This window comes from Macrosteles quadrilineatus, unplaced genomic scaffold, assembly GCF_028750875.1.
Source record: "Macrosteles quadrilineatus isolate MER2022 unplaced genomic scaffold, UCM_ALF_1.0 Scaffold_1__1_contigs__length_201487025, whole genome shotgun sequence".
Taxonomy (NCBI): domain Eukaryota; kingdom Metazoa; phylum Arthropoda; class Insecta; order Hemiptera; family Cicadellidae; genus Macrosteles; species Macrosteles quadrilineatus.
This window is the reverse complement of record NW_026542594.1, coordinates 74,751,383-74,771,293: the sequence shown is the minus strand read 5'-3', so window position 1 is coordinate 74,771,293 and position 19,911 is coordinate 74,751,383. Positions and strand designations below refer to the sequence as shown.

At 35.6% G+C, this 19,911-nt stretch overlaps 1 protein-coding gene across 1 annotated transcript in view; it reads right to left on the bottom strand.

Annotated features, from left to right (window-relative positions):
• The window catches only part of LOC128983609 (protein slit), a 383,814-nt gene that overhangs the window by 132,064 nt on the left and 231,839 nt on the right, over positions 1–19,911 (bottom strand). The window contains exon 4 of the mRNA XM_054402968.1: positions 5,745–5,816. Coding sequence (XP_054258943.1) covers positions 5,745–5,816 — 72 coding nt within the window. The remainder of the gene's footprint in view (positions 1–5,744; positions 5,817–19,911) is intronic.

The window sequence follows — 19,911 nt, the reverse complement described above, 5'->3', positions numbered from 1 at the left end:
ACGAGTACCTAGGTTTGCTGCTACAGTGAAACTAATAAAGTGTTTTTTTTTTTGTAAAATATTAATAGCTTAGTTGAAATAAATAAAATTGCCTAGTTTGATCAAAATATATCCATAAACAAGGAAACTACAACATTTTATAATATTCCCCGTAAAAATAACATGGGAATTTTAAATTAAAATTTTTTTAAATTTTCTCTGTTACTAATAATTGTACAAAAATACTTTAATATGCCTATACTAAACTATTTTTAAGTGTTCTTTGCTGTGAGTGGTGTTCCTGCGTTGTCAAATTGTGTTCCATTATGTAAAAATAAATTTTGGGATAGTTCTGCAGAGAACATGTTATTTCATTGGTTGAATTTAAATATTAATTTCGATATTTATAAGTTATAGTATCGGTCATAGTTTTCATTATCATTTCAATATCGATTGAGTGTTTTCAAATTTTCTTGGTGTGCTGCAGCGGTTATGTTACAATCTAACGGTTGATATGAATAAGATCACTACATTTAACTGTTCATATCATTTTTTAATGTGTATATATATTAGGCTATTAGTCTATATTTATATTTTTAAAAGATAATGCTTTTAGCGAATTTACTTATAGGGAAGTAGCTATTACCAAAGATGGCACGGCAAAATCTCGGCCCGGAGCCGATTTACTTTATCATTTTGATGTCTCCAGACGCCAAAAAAATTATTCGTTCAAATTTTTATATATAACTTATGTGTCCATGAACACAATTTTGAGAAAGTTAATTTTTGTCCATTTTTAATGAAATTTGACTTAAAGGTGTAAGGTGGGATGAAATTGAATAAGTTCCAGAGAACCAGTATAATTGGACCATAGGAGAGGTGTTTTAAGGGGGTTTTATGAGGTAAAAATGGGTTTTTCTCGTATTTGACCCTCAAAATAAAAGATTTGCCAATATCTCTATAGACAATTTTAAAGAGCTTAAAAAAACAAAGACATTAGGAGCGTGTATATATTTCAAAATGTTTTTGTCCCACAGTTATTGGTTACGGAGAAATATAAAAAAATTAAAATTCCCATGTTATTCTTATGAAGAATATCGTAAAATGTAGTAGTTTGCTTTTTTATAGATATATTTTGACAAAGCTTGCGGAATTGATTTATTTTATACTAAGCTATTAATATTTCACTAAAAAACACTTTATTACCCTCCATCTAGCAGCAAACCTAGGTAGGCTTGTTAAACCGAATGTAATTTTAATATAGACCTATTTAAATGAAAATTCATTCAGGCTAATGTAAATTTGTTTAGTGTGCAGGTTTGCTGCAGCAGGGATATTTAATTAGCGTTGGTAAACCTGTGATGGGGTAAGCTAACATTAGGGATTACGCCACCTACCTAAGTTTCATGTGAAATTTAAGGGCTAGAGTTCCGCAAAAAACCTAGTAAGTAGATAACTTTGGAGTAGGTTTATCAGACTAAATTTGAATTCAATGTAGGCATAAAAATATTGATTAAAATACAAGAACAAAATACTTATTTCATTTTATGTAAATAGGGGAATGATTTTAATTTATTATGGGTGTGTATAAAAAAATACCCACGCTGTTCTAATATTAATAACAGCAATCCTGCCGACTAAGCAAATTTCCATTCGCCTGGATTGATTTTCGATTAATCTATTAATAAACATTTATGTTTAACGAGTAGCCTACCCTAGGTTTGCTGCTACATGGAAACTAAGTTAATAAAGTGTGTGTTTTTTTAAATATATTTATTAATAGCTTAGTATAAAATAAATAAATCTGACAAGTTTGATCAAAATATATCCACAAACAAGCCAACTACAACATTTTACAATATTCCCCATAAGAATAACATTCGGAGTTTTAAATGAAAAATATTTGTAATTTTCTCTGTAACCAATAACCGTACAAAAACACTTTGATACTGGTATACTAAATTATTTTTTTAAGCTCCTTCAAAAGGTCTGGAGAAAAATTGGTTAATTTAGTGTTTTAAGGGTAAAAATGGAAAAACCTATTTTTACTCTATAAAATCCCCAGTTAAACCTCGATCCCATGGTCAAATCATGCTGGTTTGCAAATTCATTCGAGTTTATCCCGCACTACACCTTCAAACAAAATTTTATCAGAATCGGACCAAAATTCTATTCTGCTAGTAAAGACCTTTAATTTGATGTGCATGTATGCAACCTGTGCTTCTATTTAAGATTTCCTTCTGACTCCTTGCAGGACGTGCCCATGATATGACAGAAAATTTATAGTTTTTTTAAAAAGTAGATTACTATTGTTGCTAATGTGTGGGTCTGGAAAGATTACTTAAGCTATTAAAAATTACATATCTGTTAACAATATACGTACTGTCAAAGATTTGAAGTGAAGCACAAACCTGCTGACCACATAAATTAATTTAAAAAAATTTCAAACTATTTATTCTGAAAACTTTACCGTCAAGTTTACAAAGACAGAGTTTAATAAATTTGCATTTTGATTGGGTTTTAACGGATCTTGAGATAGTGCTTAACGACCGTCGTTAGGAATCCTTACAAACAATGTTCTATTGTTCTAATTATTATTGGGTTATAATTTGCCCAAGTTATTTGATTTCAATAGTAATCCGCTTTATAACTTTCCTTCAATGAACTTCGAGAGATCTTGAGAAAATGGCATTTCCCTCAGAATAATATTATCACTTTATATAGAAATAAAAGAAGGGATTTCGGAAATAAAACATGTAAAGTTGTGTGACAATCCGCTTATTCCGAGAAATGAATTGAAGCGTTTAAAACCCCTTACATCACTTACGAGTGGTTGAAAGGCGTTTTTGACGTTTGAATGCTTTTTGGGATTTACTTTAGGCAACAGAGAATCGAACTTTTTGTATCAAAAGATAAGAATGCAAACGGTAAAATAAGTTTGCATGTCATAATAAAATGGATAAATGTAATAAAATTAATATACATTTTGAGATAGTAACTTAAATTATGTTAAGGACGGAACACAATGAAAAGTAAACACCTAAGATCTTAAATGCCTGACCCAAACAACTGACTTTATTAATGTATGAGCTTCAGAAGGTATGAGCTACTTTATAAACACAGTAAATTAAATGTACGCATTAATTTTATAAAATGAAAGCTTTTTAAAGGAAAACTAAATTAAATAGAAATATGCTGTTTATATGTCTACGTAAAAATTACCACTAGCCAATAAAATTACAATGCACGACATTATTAACATTGCCATATCATCGATGGTATTGTACAGTATACGACCGGTTAAATTTTTTGTCTGACGTTAACTACTGATACTGATACAAATTACTGTTGCTAGAATTTGACAAATACGTTTTCTCAAAAATCTAAAACTGCTTAGAGAATTCAAGTTACAGTATCAATTTGTAAATTAACAAACAAATCAGTAAATTTTGTTATGCATCTATCAACATGAATGCAGTGATCTTAAATTATTTAGATTATGCTTTTAAACTAATGAACTCAACCTCATTGTGTACGAAAGTTTTTGACAGCATAAACTAAACTATATATTGTGACTGGATTAAGGAACAAGATCACAGTGTCGCCAATGAAGTTTGGCTTTGGAGACTAACGTTTGTTAAATATATAGCACTATATAGGCTAATTTGCTTTATGAATTCCGACATTTGGTTTATTTTCTCAAGTGCACGCAGTAGTACCTTCAGAACGGTTAGATATAGTCAGCAGTATAACAAAACATGTTATACATTGTGTATTATATTTAATTTTCAGAACTGTTACAAGCTTCATACACATATTAATTCTCTCATTATAAAACGCAGCATAATATTGTTTAGTTTGTTGCTGTAAAATTGTAATGCACACTGTTCATGCCTAACCTTTATAATATTTTGCTTATTGTAGCAATCTCACGAGAAGGATACCATATGTTATGAGTTGGACAAAGTCGCTGCAAAGTTGAATTGTGGTAACACAGGCGAGATGCAGAATCTTACAACACATCGACAGCTCAGACAACATCCCCAGACCACCCACAGAAACAGAGATTTGATTTGACGTTTCTTTACTTGACTGACAGGTGACTAAGCCTCGATACAGATTTTTAACAATCGATACGATTCATTTTTAAGAATACCTTATTACTAACATTCAAATGCTTAACTTATAAAACACATTGTAAAACGTCTATTTAATATTTTGCTTGTTTAATATAAGCATTTCCTCGGTGGTTAAATATTTTAATCTAAAACAAACAGTATGATTAACCAGAGTTATTGGTTATGAGTGTTGTGTTGTGCTGGAAGGGTTGTGGGGGGCGGCATACCGCTTTGAGGTGCACTTGCACCCCCGCTATTCCTGCTATGCAATTATACCATTTCCCTCGCCTCTATTGTTAATTAAACGTTTAGCCCGGGGCTCTCTTGGCGCAACCCTTTACAAAAACCACCTACAGAACCGATGTCTACTGTCACGGGCATATGACTTCAAACCACGCACATCAAAGGCCACATGTCTCATGTAATACAATAACAAAATACCTCTGAGCGCGCAATGGACTGTCACTTTTATCGGACGATACAGGCGGAGGATGACACTGAGTCAGCTGAGTGATGGACGTAAACATTTACCTATCATTCTGGAGAACTCGGGTAGAGAAGTGTAAATACGATAATTAATTTAGGTATTTTACCTTAACATTAGGGCTTTCCCTAATTTCATTTAGAACAATTATTTATATTACAAAACATAAAAAAAAAAACTGAGCAATTGTATTTATATTTTGCCAGAATGTGATCAACCACTTGTGATATTGAAAATTAAAAATTTACAACTATATACTTTTTTCATTGACATTTTTCTTTTAATATTACAGTTTTCATCCCGTGTTTCACTGAACAACTAACGGACTATTTGTTTTTGTGGACATTGCCACGCCTCACTGCCTCGTCCGCCTACAGGTACTAAGTCACGCTGGGCCACAGTCTGCCACAACAGAGATGCAGATCACTGGTTATGCAGCACACGTCTCGCGACTGATTGTCAAGTTTTCACCCGGAAAATTGGATTACATTCCTGGTACAAAGCCGCCGCATTCCCGTGTGAGAGCAGATTACCGTCTCCGGCAGCTACAGCTACAGCTACAGCTACAACTACAACTACAGCTACAGCTACAGCTACAGCTACAGCTACAACTACAACTCGCCGTCACTACTGACTTATCTGATGCAAATGTGCTTGCCAAGTTGTGCACGGACAATAAAACAAAAATGCTAATTGTAGGCTTACGGTTGATATTTAGTTAAAAAATATTTAATGTTCATGATTAATATAAACTGTATTTCTACATTATATGAAATGGTAGAAAAATGTTAAAACCATTTACTCACTAAAACTGCGTTGATTTGAAACTTCGCATATAAGTTGTTTTCTTTGACTATTGATACAATCCATTCAATGTCCAATATTATCCAAAATTAAATGATATTATATCTTAAATACATTTTATTTTTTTTTATCTAATGTATTCGAATTGTTCAATCGACCACATAAATCACTCTGTTACGTTAGCGAAGCACTTTGTGTACTCTTTGTCGAAATTAACGTTTATTAATTTTTATCTAGTTTTAATTTCAAATTGCTATATTCGTATTTTTATAACTGTAATCACATCTTACTCAAAGTTGATTGATAAGTATATGTTCTACATTTTATGTCTACGGTGGTTGTAAAGAAGAGTTACTTACAGCCTGATGAGATGAGGCATGTTTCCAAACAACAAGTCCGGCAGATGGCGCAACTGGTTGTTGTTGAGCCTCCTGCAACAGTGGAAAGTATAGTTAGCAGGTGAAAACAAAACATGTAAATCTATGAATAGTAATGCATCACTTTTGGTGCATGTTACTTCAGATGTCGCAACTGGTTGTTGTTGAGCCTCCTGCAACAGTGGAAAGTATAGTTAGCAGGTGAAAACAAAACATGTAAATCTATGAATAGTAATGCATCACTTTTGGTGCATGTTACTTCAGATGGCGCAACTGGTTGTTGTTGAGCCTCCTGCAACAGTGGAAAGTATAGTTAGCAGGTGAAAACAAAACATGTAAATCTATGAATAGTAATGCATCACTTTTGGTGCATGTTACTTCAGATGGCGCAACCGGTTGTTGTTGAGCCTCCTGCAACAGTGGAAAGTATAGTTAGCAGGTGAAAACAAAACATGTAAATCTATGAATAGTAATGCATCACTTTTGGTGCATGTTACTTCAGATGGCGCAACCGGTTGTTGTTGAGCCTCCTGCAACAGTGGAAAGTATAGTTAGCAGGTGAAAAGAACACATGTAAATCTATGAATAGTAATGCATCACTTTTGGTGCATGTTACTTCAGATGGCGCAACCGGTTGTTGTTGAGCCTCCAGCAACAGTGGAAAGTATAGTTAGCAGGTGAAAAGAACACATGTAAATCTATGAATAGTAATGCATCACTTTTGGTGCATGTTACTTCAGATGGTGCAACTGGTTGTTGTTGAGCCTCCAGCAACAGTGGAAAGTATAGTTAGCAGGTGAAAAGAACACATGTAAATCTATGAATAGTAATGCATCACTTTTGGTGCATGTTACTTCAGATGGCGCAACCGGTTGTTGTTGAGCCTCCAGCAACAGTGGAAAGTATAGTTAGCAGGTGAAAACAAAACATGTAAATCTATGAATAGTAATGCATCACTTTTGGTGCATGTTACTTCAGATGGCGCAACTGGTTGTTGTTGAGCCTCCAGCAACAGTGGAAAGTATAGTTAGCAGGTGAAAACAAAACATGTAAATCTATGAATAGTAATGCATCACTTTTGGTGCATGTTACTTCAGATTATTGTTATGATCAAATATCAAAGTAGCTATAATTGATGATGAGATTCATAAGTTTAAACAAGCAAAGGGCGCTGTTAGATTGTGGTATTCTTGTACTCTCGGGGCTTTTTAACTTTCGATGATAAATACGCTGAATTAAGTGTGATAAAACGGCAGAAAGAATGCATGCGAGTTGAACGCGCGTCGTAGTATAAATCTCAGTTACGACGGGACAATAGAGAATGGAGGTGAGTATAGGGATGAAGGATGGACCGAGAGAGAGTAGCAAACAGTTGAGAGAAATGGAGTGATAAAAATAAACATGGAGAGTGTTTGTGCGATCAGTCCCTCCATTAGGAATGCACCAACTTTGTCCAACAATACTACGCGACGTTCCCTCTCATGTGTACGTACTGCGTCAATGTCAGGCGATAGTGAAGGTTCAACAGTCATCATCAATGTGTATCAGAACCTATATCTTGCCACAGTATGTAATTTAATCACCCTTATAAATACGAGAGTAGTTATTTTAATTGAAAAGGAGCAAACACCATGTGTTTGCTTAATGTTACTGGAAAATGCTGTACAAACATGAGAGAAATAAATGTTCACTCATGCACACGTATGTTGTGTAAGCTACATAATCCTGAATATGACATTTTTTGTGTTGGTATCTCATAGTAGGCCTATGTTGTATACCTCAAGTTGGAGACTACCCAGTTCGACATTACACACACAGGTGACGTTAGGCAATTACCCGGGCCTAGCTGAGAAGGAGCAACAAACCAACCGGAAATTAGCTGGATAATAGCACTAGAGCCTAGTCTAGGATTGAGTTACCTCAAGTGTAAAAAGTCACGTTTTGATGGTTTGATTACTTCATCCGCACGGGGAAGGTAACCTTTTGAAACTAATTAATATTATGATTGTACATAATCTCTGGTTCCTGATTAGGGTTTAGAGAAGAAAACATAAATGTGTTAATAAACATAAAAAATTTAGAGTCAGTCGTGTTGATTGGTTGTAAGTTTTCAAACGATTTACAAATGTGTGTTTTGTTTCTCAGTCTTTGCAATAAACGTAAACACGTTTCATTTATCAATTGCCAAGAATCGCAAATCCACAATGAAGGGTTGATCGTGGGGTGGTTTATATATAAATGGCACAGCCTGTAAACAATAAGCTATCAGCTGACAATCAGCGAGTATTGTGAACTGAGGGAAGTACAATCGCTCAATCAGCTGTGCCTGTGTCTGGGACCGCTGAATGGACCACAGTCGAGCCTGATACCACTTCTATCCTCTTGAGATCCACCAACCTCTTTAGGAAATTATCAGACGTTATTACTTACTTCGTCAAATTTGTCTTAAGGCAAAATAAGAATTAAATCAGTCAATTGATGTGATGAGGTAAAACGTCAAAATTAAAAAATATAACTTTTTGCCGTCAATACTTAACTGTACGCTTTTTATTTCGGGACAGTATCCTGTTTTGATAGAAAAACTATCTGATTCCACAGTGAATTTTCTAAAATGTTATAAAACAATTTAATTAGTCGTTTCCAAAAGGAACTAGTCCTACATAAAGAAAAAATGTCAGTAAAAAACGTATAAAATATAAAATCAAATGCATTGGAAAATAATTGGCGCGATTATTGAAAAAGATCCACACATTTTGTGGCTCACCATGTATATTTAATGCATTAAGGCCTCAACGTTTATATGGATCTACGAACACTAACTATGTCAGTTGTAATTGTTGAATCCATTAATTTACGTTATTTTATATTCCAGTCAACACAAAATACCAGTACTGACATTTGAGTGAATTATTTCGAGTCTGTGAACAAGGTAATTGTACTTAACTGTCAATAAGTACCTTCATTTCCCACTGGCTTCACAACGTACGCACATGTGAGTGTATCACCCAGACCCGACTAGCCTACAGGTGTCCTGTGGTGGCCAGGAGACAAGGGGATGGACATGATGGGTGGGGAAGGGGATTTCCAGGTGACAGGGATTAATTATCATGTGGTGTGTCTGATTCACCCCCACCACATGCCCTAATGGACAGGTGGAAAAACAACACCCATGTACTCCTCTGGTTCTCTTACAAATCATCATTTGTTCTATTATTGACTTTTGGAATCAACAGACATTCACAGGTTGGATCCACTAATTAAAAATACAAACAAGATATTGGCTCTTTCAAAAAGAAACTATTGCTTTTCTGTTGAAAAGGGATACAAGCCCTCTTCTTCGTGTGCTGAGGTGTTTTTGCTAGGTTAGTTCAAATAGGAAAGGTTTAAATTCCTTTCATTTTTCTGAACAAACCAGCACAAATAGACATAATAGACCTAACCTAACAAAACCAAGCATAACCCTACGTTACCGCAACGGCGCAATGTACAACGTATACAGTAGCGGCGCTCTTGAAACACACAGATATTCTCCGTCTCCGGTATAAGAACAAGAACACACAGATGAGTGCTTAGAAGTTGTAATGTAGTCAAAAATGGAAAAATCTTATTAAAGTTTAATACACACCACTAATCACTGTTACTCTACGCTAGACAACTGTGCTCCCGTTACTTTATGTTTAATTTAGTTAAGTAATCAAATCGCAAATACTGTACTTATACTTTACTTTATACTTTTCTTTGAAATGGAAAGCAGTTACATCACGGCCAAAGTCATCACCACAGCAGTTGAGATTAATAACGATGTCGCGATGTGTTGGCGAGGAGAGCTCGCGTTATTGTCCTGTGAGAAATAACCTCCCCATAAATCTGGGAGCCGCCCGAACCACCTCCAAAACAAAGATTTACACCCTCCTGGAGCCCTCGTAAATTGAGTCAAGGTGACGAATAAATTCTTTCGATAATTTTAACCAAGAACACTTTGTTCTTGTAGACAAAATGTCGTGGCCACCGGATTGGCTAGTCTGCAGTCGGAAGCAAAGGTCACCAAAATTGTTCGAAAAACTAAACACCTCACAGGAATAGCTTTACCGTTAGGGAAGATTGTGTAAACTAAATATTTAAAGCAGTATTCACTTGGTTAAAACCTACGATAAATATCACGTATGTAAAGTTGTAAAAATATATTTCTGACGCAAACATTGACCCCGACGTGAACGAGGGCAGACAAATTCAAGCTCACATAAGCCCTCGGATACATTCTCGACGTTTGAAACAATAAGAAACTTTTCAAATTAAACTTTTAGCCTGAAAATCCGTTTTAACAAAAAGTGACATTATTGTCGTCCAAAAGCGTCCTTTGCGGACGAGCTGAGAAGGATTAGTGACGACGAGGACATTTTGTTGACTTTGCTTGTGATTTTAACAGCTTCCCTTCACGCACTGTACTCACTACTCCGAGAGACGGCGAGTTTGCCTTAATTTTTTAACTTTCGTTCAGGTAAGTTACGCAAATATTCACACGATTAACTCGAACATATTTTTCTAGGAGCTAATGAAATCAAAATTATGTCAAAGTTGAAATTATAAATAAAAGTTTTAAATTGTGGCCAGTATACCATACGACTCATAAAGGGTAGTGACATATGATTATTAACTGGGTTACTAAAATTATAATTTTTAAAGATGGAAAATAAAACAATTTCACAGCTTTTCTAATTTGCTGTAAATCAAGTGTCTATAGTTTGAAACGCCATTTTAGAAACGATGTTTTTATCACATTGGAGGAATTACATCTGAGACAAAGACTGAATGTGAACCTAGCCCAAATATAGACAGAGTTGGCGGAAAGTGTCAGGGTACAGGGGCGGTTATTGGAGGTCCCTGGGAGGCATTAGTTCTCATCACTGGCCCAACGGTCGCGGTCGAGACATAAACTGTATTTAGCCACAGAGGATCTAGACCGTGATATAAGCTGACAAAAGCTTTAGTTCGACCTGAAACTTGATTTTAAAATCCATATGTAATATCTGTCATATAACAATTGTGTAACTTTATAGTGTTAGATCCGTCTAGGGATTTTGCAAAAGTAATTTCTTTGTTACAGTATTTCGGTTTGAACAATGTTTTTTTAAAAGGCAAAATAAATCGTCATAACACACGCAATGGAATGTTTCCAGACGGACCGTTGCACAAGAATGCGAACGAAACTAAACGAGAAAAGGGGCGTCAGGCGTTGTTTGAATGACGTTTCATTAAAATAATTCTATGAGGCCAAATGCAAACGTGCTCATTTTTAATATCGGAGATATGCGAGACCAACGGCGTGTAACGGAGACAGTGTGTGAGTGTGAGGTGGTCGACTCTGGCTCAGGATTAATGAATTTGTCACATGATGGTTATCACAGCAGCGCCCCCTCCCCTCCCTTACCAATCTACACACGTGCGAGGCTAAAGAGGATTGGCTTGTAAAGTACAGGTTCAATTTAAAACGTTTAAAATTATTTCGTGAAGTGCTATTATGAATAACAACAATATATGAGCAAAGTGTGAGTAGGGGGCATCAATGTTCTAAATGACTTTAAATTAAAAAATATGTTTCCACTAAGCCAGTGAGGTTTAATCAATTCTATAGTATAACGTAGTAACACAGCATAACAACAAATAACCGCTAGCTTAGGTAAATTACATATACTGTATGTGGGCTAGAGGAAGCCAAAAAAAGCAGTTGGTGGTTTGTTTGGAAAGCATAGTTGGATGAGCCTTTCGAAGATTGTGCTACAATTGATGTTATATTTCTATTTTAAGTAGTAGTAGGCCTACTGGCATTTTACATTGAATTTATTGTAATATCAGGCTGTTACAAGTTTGAGGAGATATAAGTACGTTGCTATAGTTTACAGCGTATGTTTGGTGTGAATAACAAGTATGTGTATAAGAATGAAAACTGTGTTTTACAGATGCTCAATTTAACTAAGTTTTCTTCATTATAAAACTGACGACAGCTTTAACCTGGGAATAGACCTCATAATAGACCTCATATAATAGCATGTAATATACCTCGAAATACTATGCAAGGTTAAATAAAATCAAAAATACCGAAGAGTACCTACCGATAAATTTTAAGAAAATATTCACTTAGAAAAATGAAGAAGTAAGGTTTGAGTTTGAGCGTTACAAATGTACATGACCACGAAAGTGACGTGTTGCAATGTTCAACGAGTAGGCCTATAAAGTGCAATGGAAACACATAGCATAAGGACGTATTATTGGTTTACGATTCACCATTATGGAGCTCAAAAGGCACTAAGAGGGCTATTTCATCTTCAGTTTAGGTAAGGTAGCAATGAATAGACATTAAAATGTACTTGAACACCATATCATGTTATTTGAACTTGTAATTTTAATTCGACTTTGTGTTCGTAGACAAACACGAAAATAAAATATTCATGTAGATTAAAATGTATATAAAATATTAAACTCACACACAAACACCGTAATTCTTGTTGTCGCGCGAGCAAATTTCAATGCAGTTTTCCCGCAATCCTCTTATAAGTTATAAGCGGCGCCGCCACAGCTTGTCACACTTTAATGTTTTTACACGCAACTCCACACCCACCTTATTGTTATTAAACTTTCAAGAAGCTTACAATGCTTTACATAAATTATGGTTGTAAATAAAAGCAGAGGTAGAGAACACCTCTGAAGATTATGACCGACTACGATGTCGCAAACATAGTTACATGTTTGATCAATCCTACCGTGCGGTACACTTAACATCGTTAACAAACAGCTATCCTGCGTAATTCAATACCCCATTAAAAGGAATTTAAAGCATTTTAATGCCACCTTTTACATGACGATGCGAATCAAAATAAAAACCTATACAACATAAACACAAGATTTGTTTCACATATAACTAAGTCAAGCTAACAGGTATTTTTTTATTTGTGTAATTCAACTGTTGTGTAAGCAGTTTAACGACCCCTGATTAAGGCATTTATCCTGTTATGTTTAACAGGATAAATACCTAAATAATACGACTCACTCACATTGGAACATACAGATCAAATAACAGGAATAACTTAGTATCTGCAAACTAAGGTTTTGTCAATCAAGTTTTTCTCCTTATTTTAATCTATAAACCCACTAAGCTATATATTACTCAACGACATGATGTTTATCGTTCATATTGTTTGGCAGTGTTGGTTCGTGACGATACCCAATATTCAATATAGACATTTTCGTTTTATCCGATCAATTACAAATTGCCTACGACACAGAACGTTAGCACGTAGCCCTACTTGATGCATTGCTTTTCGCGAACGTTCAGACCTCGTAAATCAGTCTAGCCTTCTAGCCAGTCGACATCGCGGCCGTGGCACGTAGGCAATAGGCATACTCTGTATATTGTATAGGCACGTACCTACGTACTGCTGCGTACTAGACTAGGGCAACAGACCCGTGCTGGCTGTGCTGCTGTTCTGTACAGGTCAGATCAGTTACACAGTTAACAATTAACCTAATTAACGACCTATGAGAAAAAACATAAAATGTCCACTTTTATGGCCATTGGACGTTTTGGTCAACCAACTAATTATGGGTTTGCGTCTGAGTAGATAAAGCTCCAATGTTTTATGTTTACAAGTGAATGTTAAACAATAGTTTAAATATATACATGTATAGAGATTATTTTATTTTTTTCGCACTCCTTAAAGGCTCAGGTAAATTTCAATATTTTCAATAACGGGTAAAAGTTCTCGTTCCACTAGCTTGTTATTTATGCAAATTATGCATTCTACGTGAGTTTCGTGATGGATGCAATATTAACTGACGATGGTTGTGTTTGGTTGCCAGAAATAAACCGCCACAAGCGGCGCGGCGTGTAAGATATCACTGGTTGTTTGTTGTTGTAAGGTTTATACGTCGCGGCGCTGTCGACGCCTCCAGTGATTGGTGGAAAGGTCAGGAGACAGCCAATCAAGTCAGGAATACCAGTGTATGACACAGCTGGATCAGTAATACACTCACATTACAATGTCAAACTCCTCTTTCACACTTATTTTCAGAGATGTTAGCCTATTATGATCGGATAACATCACTTATAAATCGTAATTGCATACATCATTTCATTTAGTAGGCCTACCATAAACACCAAATTCGTCCGAAGCCTTACTATCTTGATTTCACGATGTGTTAAAAAATTGTCATGTAATGCAAGTTAGACGATTTAAATTTTATGGTAGAGGAAATAGTATTGAGGTTTCACATTCCAGATTGTTTATCTATCAAAAATTAAGTCGAACTGACGTAAAAAATCTAACAATATCATTCGTTGATTGTTGTCATCAATACAAGCATTCAACATGTCTGCTTTTACAGACACGAATCAATAAGGCGTAGCAACTTTTCGCTAAACTATCGATGTGTAAACGCAACGCACTTGTCACTTGGCGAGACAGCGGCAGAGACGGACCATGTCGCATGTCGCATGTCGCGGTGTACCAGAGTCACACATGGAGAGGGTGGCCGAAATAGCAACTAAATTAATAAAGGGCGCCACCCGTGTAATGTGACACACTTGGTCCTGGGTACTGCAGCATATACAATAGGCACTAATTTACTCAACATAAATATGAATAAAAACTATTTTTACATAGGCCTAGTTTTTAGAGAAAATGTCGTTATGAGTTTATAAGCAAGTTTAACTTTAATACTGTACTATGTATTGTCAATAAACGGATGTATGTAGACTAACCAAGCCAACTAAACTGTAAAAATTCATATAATTTTTTGTTCAAAATAATCAGTACCTAACGGTTCTTCAGCGCAAAAAACTCCGATACTTCAAAATTTTACAAAACCTTAACAAATTTAAATTTAACACCTAAACGTAAACAAAGACTTGTCGGGGTAAATGTTTATGATTTTGTTTTATCGTATAGCTAAAGTAGTTTAATCTTGAATGTTATGGTGCACTTATAAAGTAGAAAGGTGTGAAACACACAGGTCCGTTTTTAACATCACCACAATACATAACCACGTTTAGCTGACAACAAACTAATCTCATTGGCTATATTCGTGGACAATGTCATTAATGACCATAAACAAACAAATAAACATGATCCTCCTTAAGAAATTATATTTTAAGAAAATAAAGTCATTAACATCAGTGACAAGTTAAAGTGGGATTTGCAGCAATCCGCTCTACCTCCACAATGGTCCAAGCCAACTTTTACCACAATTCTTTGACTGTCTTCTCCTTTCTTTTCTTATTTTCTAAAAGTTTAGAACTTCCCAATCAAAGACAAAGCAAATATTGAGCTCTTTACAATTGAACATAGCAGTGTTCAGTTGGAAAAGTTATTTCATGGTGTACTTAGAATGTTTACGAATATGAATAAAAGTAATAGTACTCATTTCACAATCTACAAGTAGTGAATTCTATTAATTAAATTATTAATTTCTAAAATTAACATTTTTTCGTGAAGATTTACGTATTTTCCTCGATCGGTTAAAAACTATAACCGTAGATGACATTTTTCCAAGATTTATCGCTTAAACTATTCATCGCTCAACTATTTTGGCAGTGGGCCAAAATCTAATCCAAGTAATTTGGTGTTTGGCACGTCTTGAAAACAATAAACCCATATAAATCTTATTTTGTAATAGACTAGACACAAAAAAAGAATAGCTCCTAAATCCTGCCAACGTTATCCAGCAATAAATATTCTCAAACTGACTCTAATTGAATCGAATAATAACCGCTATCATCAAAGACGTCAAAGGCCTAGTAAACCAGAGTTACAACCAATAAGGCAAATATCATACAATAAAGTCAATTTATGCGAGTCTAAAATAGCCGGAATGGATGTCAGAAAGAAGGAGAACCGGACCATAAAAACACGCCAAGCAGCCCACGCTGTCCAATACAAGAGAAGCTTGCTCAATGGTGGTAAGATCTATTAATGCTGCTACTGAATGCAGTGATTATATCAACGGAACCAGCGATCAATTGCTGCTGCCTGGACCGCCTTCGTCTTGACTGCAGGGACAACAGACAACAGAGAACGACGACCGACGCAGGCTCTGTGTTTGGTCGCGGGTTGGATCTACAGTAACTCCAATTCTAATTTACATTTCTATAAAACTAAATATGCTATTTAGAAATACAAAATTAAAATGGTAGTGAAGTCGTATATGACAAAAGTGCTATCAACCTTACATAAATATTATGAGAATAAGTAACAGTTTCAAGAATAAGCTACAATCAAAATTACAAGTACTGTAACAAAAATACAATGAAAGGTATAGTTTTATAACCAAACAACACGGATAATTCCTTACAAGAAATTAAGAGAGAAAAGATGATTTAGCGCGTAACATTATTTTATGGAACGTTACAAATATTAAACTCCATATTTTGAGTTTGTATTAAATGGCCGGTGTTTAACAAATTTGGAGTTTAAAAGCTCAACAAGTGTAAATATAAGTGCCCACTGATCACCAATGTCGACGTAACATAGTTTGTATTCTTCCATGTTCATTCCCACGTCAACTAGATTCAACGTATCTCCAATGTAGAACAGCAGACGTATGTCTACAACATTGGTGCTGCGGTGTTTACAAATGGGAGGCAATAACAGAGCAATTATGGGCGGGATGCAAGTCGGAGAGAACCGAGCCGTTCCGAGGAGTTAAAAGTTAATTTGGCAAAGCAGAGAGTTGGAGTTGCGCCATTTCAATAAGATCCTGGATAGACGACGGTGTGGATCGGACGTAAGACAACACCAACACCCAACACCCGACATCGCGAAACTGCGATCATACTGCCATTTACGACAATAAATTTCGAGTATATTTTCCCCCAACATGGCTTTGCCACTGTGCACTTGCAGTTCATCTCTAAATATAAACTATCATTTCCTCAAATGTTAAGAGTGGAATGCAAAAGGTTTATGTAATTAATATTTGAATTAATTTCAGAAAGAATACAAAATTAAAATAGTAGTGCAGTCGTATTTGTCAAGTGCTATAAACCTTTCATAACATAGTGCCCTTTTGTAGAGGTGACATCCGATCACCATGTACACAAAACTGTAGCTTACTATTATCAGTAATGATATGTCAAATTTGGTTGAGATATCTCTTTGTTTTAAAGTTATAAAGTCGTCCTAAGACTTAATTGTCACCGTGTATATTGTGTGCTGCATTTTCTTATACACCATTTCGTGTAATAGTATTGATGATTGTTTGTCAAATACATTTAAGTGGGCAATATAAATAGGTTAACATACCTTACGTCGTCAATCATAAAATTAGCCTAAGGCTAAAATTAGTTTGCCATAGAATAATTTAAGGATTGATGACGTAAGGTATGTTAACCTATTTATATAGTCAATTATCAATCCTGGAGGCAATGAGAATAAATTTAAGTGGGGTTTAACGTATTAATGATGTGCTTCGTACCTTTAGTGGCTTTTAGTCATCGAACAAATAAATACTTTCGATTGGTAATTGTAAGAAAGTTGTTCATACAACATTTGTTCTGTCAACATATGCAGTTTATGCCGCGTGTAATCTTACTATGATGACACTGCTACAACTCCACCTCAACCTATGTAGGCTACTGATTTGACCCATTTGACTAGCTGGACACCGGCAATGCTGCATGTGAAAGTTGCTCTTCTCTGCTTATGTCCATCTACACACACCAGTATATACTTGCGTGTGTGTGTGCGTGTGTGTGTGCGTGTGTGTGTTTGGGCAAGGCCAGAATGCGTGGAATGTTCGGTGTTTAGTTGCTTTACCGTCAAAGGATTTACGGTTGGCGATGTTCGGCATTTCGCGTGGTCGCCGCTCGCTCACCCTCGTAATATCTCAAGAATCCTCGTTCCTTAGTTTTTCCTACAATGCAATTGCAGATATGTTACGTATGTAGGCCTAGAGAACACAATTGCAGAAACCCCCTTATAGCTTGCCCATTGCATCTGTGATGCTCGTGTAGAATGGTAATAGGTCAGCTTTTTACCAACTAACCGAGGACTTCGTTTAATTACCTGGAAAATATCGGATTTTTATCTGAAGGGATTTTAATATTTGCAAATGCAGATCATAAAAATGTCCCATTCATGTTTGGATGTCTCTAGAAAAAATAAATTAATTGTACTGTACTCTTATAATATAAACAAAAGATTATTCATCCCGATGTTCCAATAATTTTAAAAAGGAAAGAGGCTTGGCAATGGATTTGCTGATGTTTTGAAGGTATGTTAACCTATTTATATTGTTATAAAAAAATAGGATATATATATATCTTGATGAAAGCTCCACATTAAAATCTTATTAAAAGCGTTGTCAATAAACAATGTCACGCACCAGATCATCTTCGCTCTCGTAAATGAGAGATCAGGGAATTAAAATTGCATTGTTTGTTTAAAATTCGTTATTTCAATCGAAGCTTCTTGGAATTCTTTTTATCCTCATCTACATTTAAGATTTTCAGCTTAATACACTATAGGCCGTCCCAAATAGGTGGCATTTGGTCACCATGTACACAAAAAAAATACCACAACTATTACCAGAATAGACATGCCAAATTTGGTTGTCATATCTCTTTTCGTTTTGAAGACCCGTCCAAAGTATGTGGTTATTGTCATCCAGTATATACCACAAATAACTCACGATACGCAAGGTATATTGTGTGCAGCTCACAACACACACGGACACGGCGAGCTGCTGACAATAATTCCCTCGTTTGTTTGTTCCATGCATAGTTTAACACCAAAACAAACACACAACCGTGGCCTAAAGCGATGTGGCGGAATTACTAGGCCCATATTTGGTTATATGACCAGGATATTGAATTAATCACCACAGTAATACGTTTTGTGTCATATTAAAACGCTTCGTTTGAATATTAATTTCGTATTAATTAATCTCGGTTTAATTAGATCAATACAACGTCAACAGTTACGTAGAGTATTGTGATTCTTGTGTCGTTATATGAAATTGGCACTCTCGCATGTAATGACATCAACATTTGTTTTCAACCAATACCACTTCTCCATTTAATAGGCCTAACATTCTAAAAATGTAATTTTATATAAGACAATTAATTCTTTTGATGATCAAGTTAATTAAATTCAATATGAAGGATTGGTATTGATTGTGAACTTCAAACTATCAATTTAGATCCGTTTGATTGGCTAATGCAATATACCTAACTTGTAGGACATAAATGGACAGAGTTTGCCGAGAAACGCCAGAGTTACTTTACGCCAAGGCGGCAATAATAAAGGCAGTGTTTCACTTAGCGCCGGATCAGCGCTCTATATCAGTGTTATCGCATTATCGACCACTGACTCGGTTATTGCGACCGTATTTTGTACAACTTTCGATTAGACTATTCCGACAAGCAATACCGGACTAAATAGGTGTTTTAAACCAAATTAATTATGTATATTTCTTGGAATGTGACTTCGTTGAAGTATAGTGTAATTTTAGAGGAAATACGAATGAAAATCTATCAAGGTTGGTAAAAGGTTAAACGTTTTTGTATAGGGAAGATAGGTATGATAACAGTACACTAGAGTTGTTTTTCAGTTTTTAGTCCACCTTTATCCAAGGTCCTTGGTAACGAAGGTAAGAAATTGCCGAGAGAACTCCTAATCGATGCCTGTCACTGCCACAAATATAACCAGAGACGGCGGACGCGGCGTTTAAAAGCAATAAACAGACATCAAAGGAGAGTGAATAACCGCTTACGAGCTCCGAGACGTTTGGAAAAGCCGGAATCAGAGATTAAATTGAAAGAATAACGTAAACAGGCCAGTTTATGGGCAGCGGAAAGCTGTAAAGTGTAGAGTCACAACAATTATATCGTGAGAAGCATATTTTGTTCGGTCTCTTGAGGCCGTTTTTGTGTCAAAATAAATCAGTCGGTCCTTTAAATATACGGCAACGCGTAATTCGCGACACATAAATACGTCATCCGAGCTGTTTATGTGCAGCTGGCGGTGCAGCGCAGTCATCGCCGGATAAGACATCATTTAGACTTTAACTACCAGCTTTAGCGTTCCAGTGACCAGTGGCCGCTACATTATGTCACGCTGGACTGTCACATTTAAATTAAATGACCCAAGACCGAAGA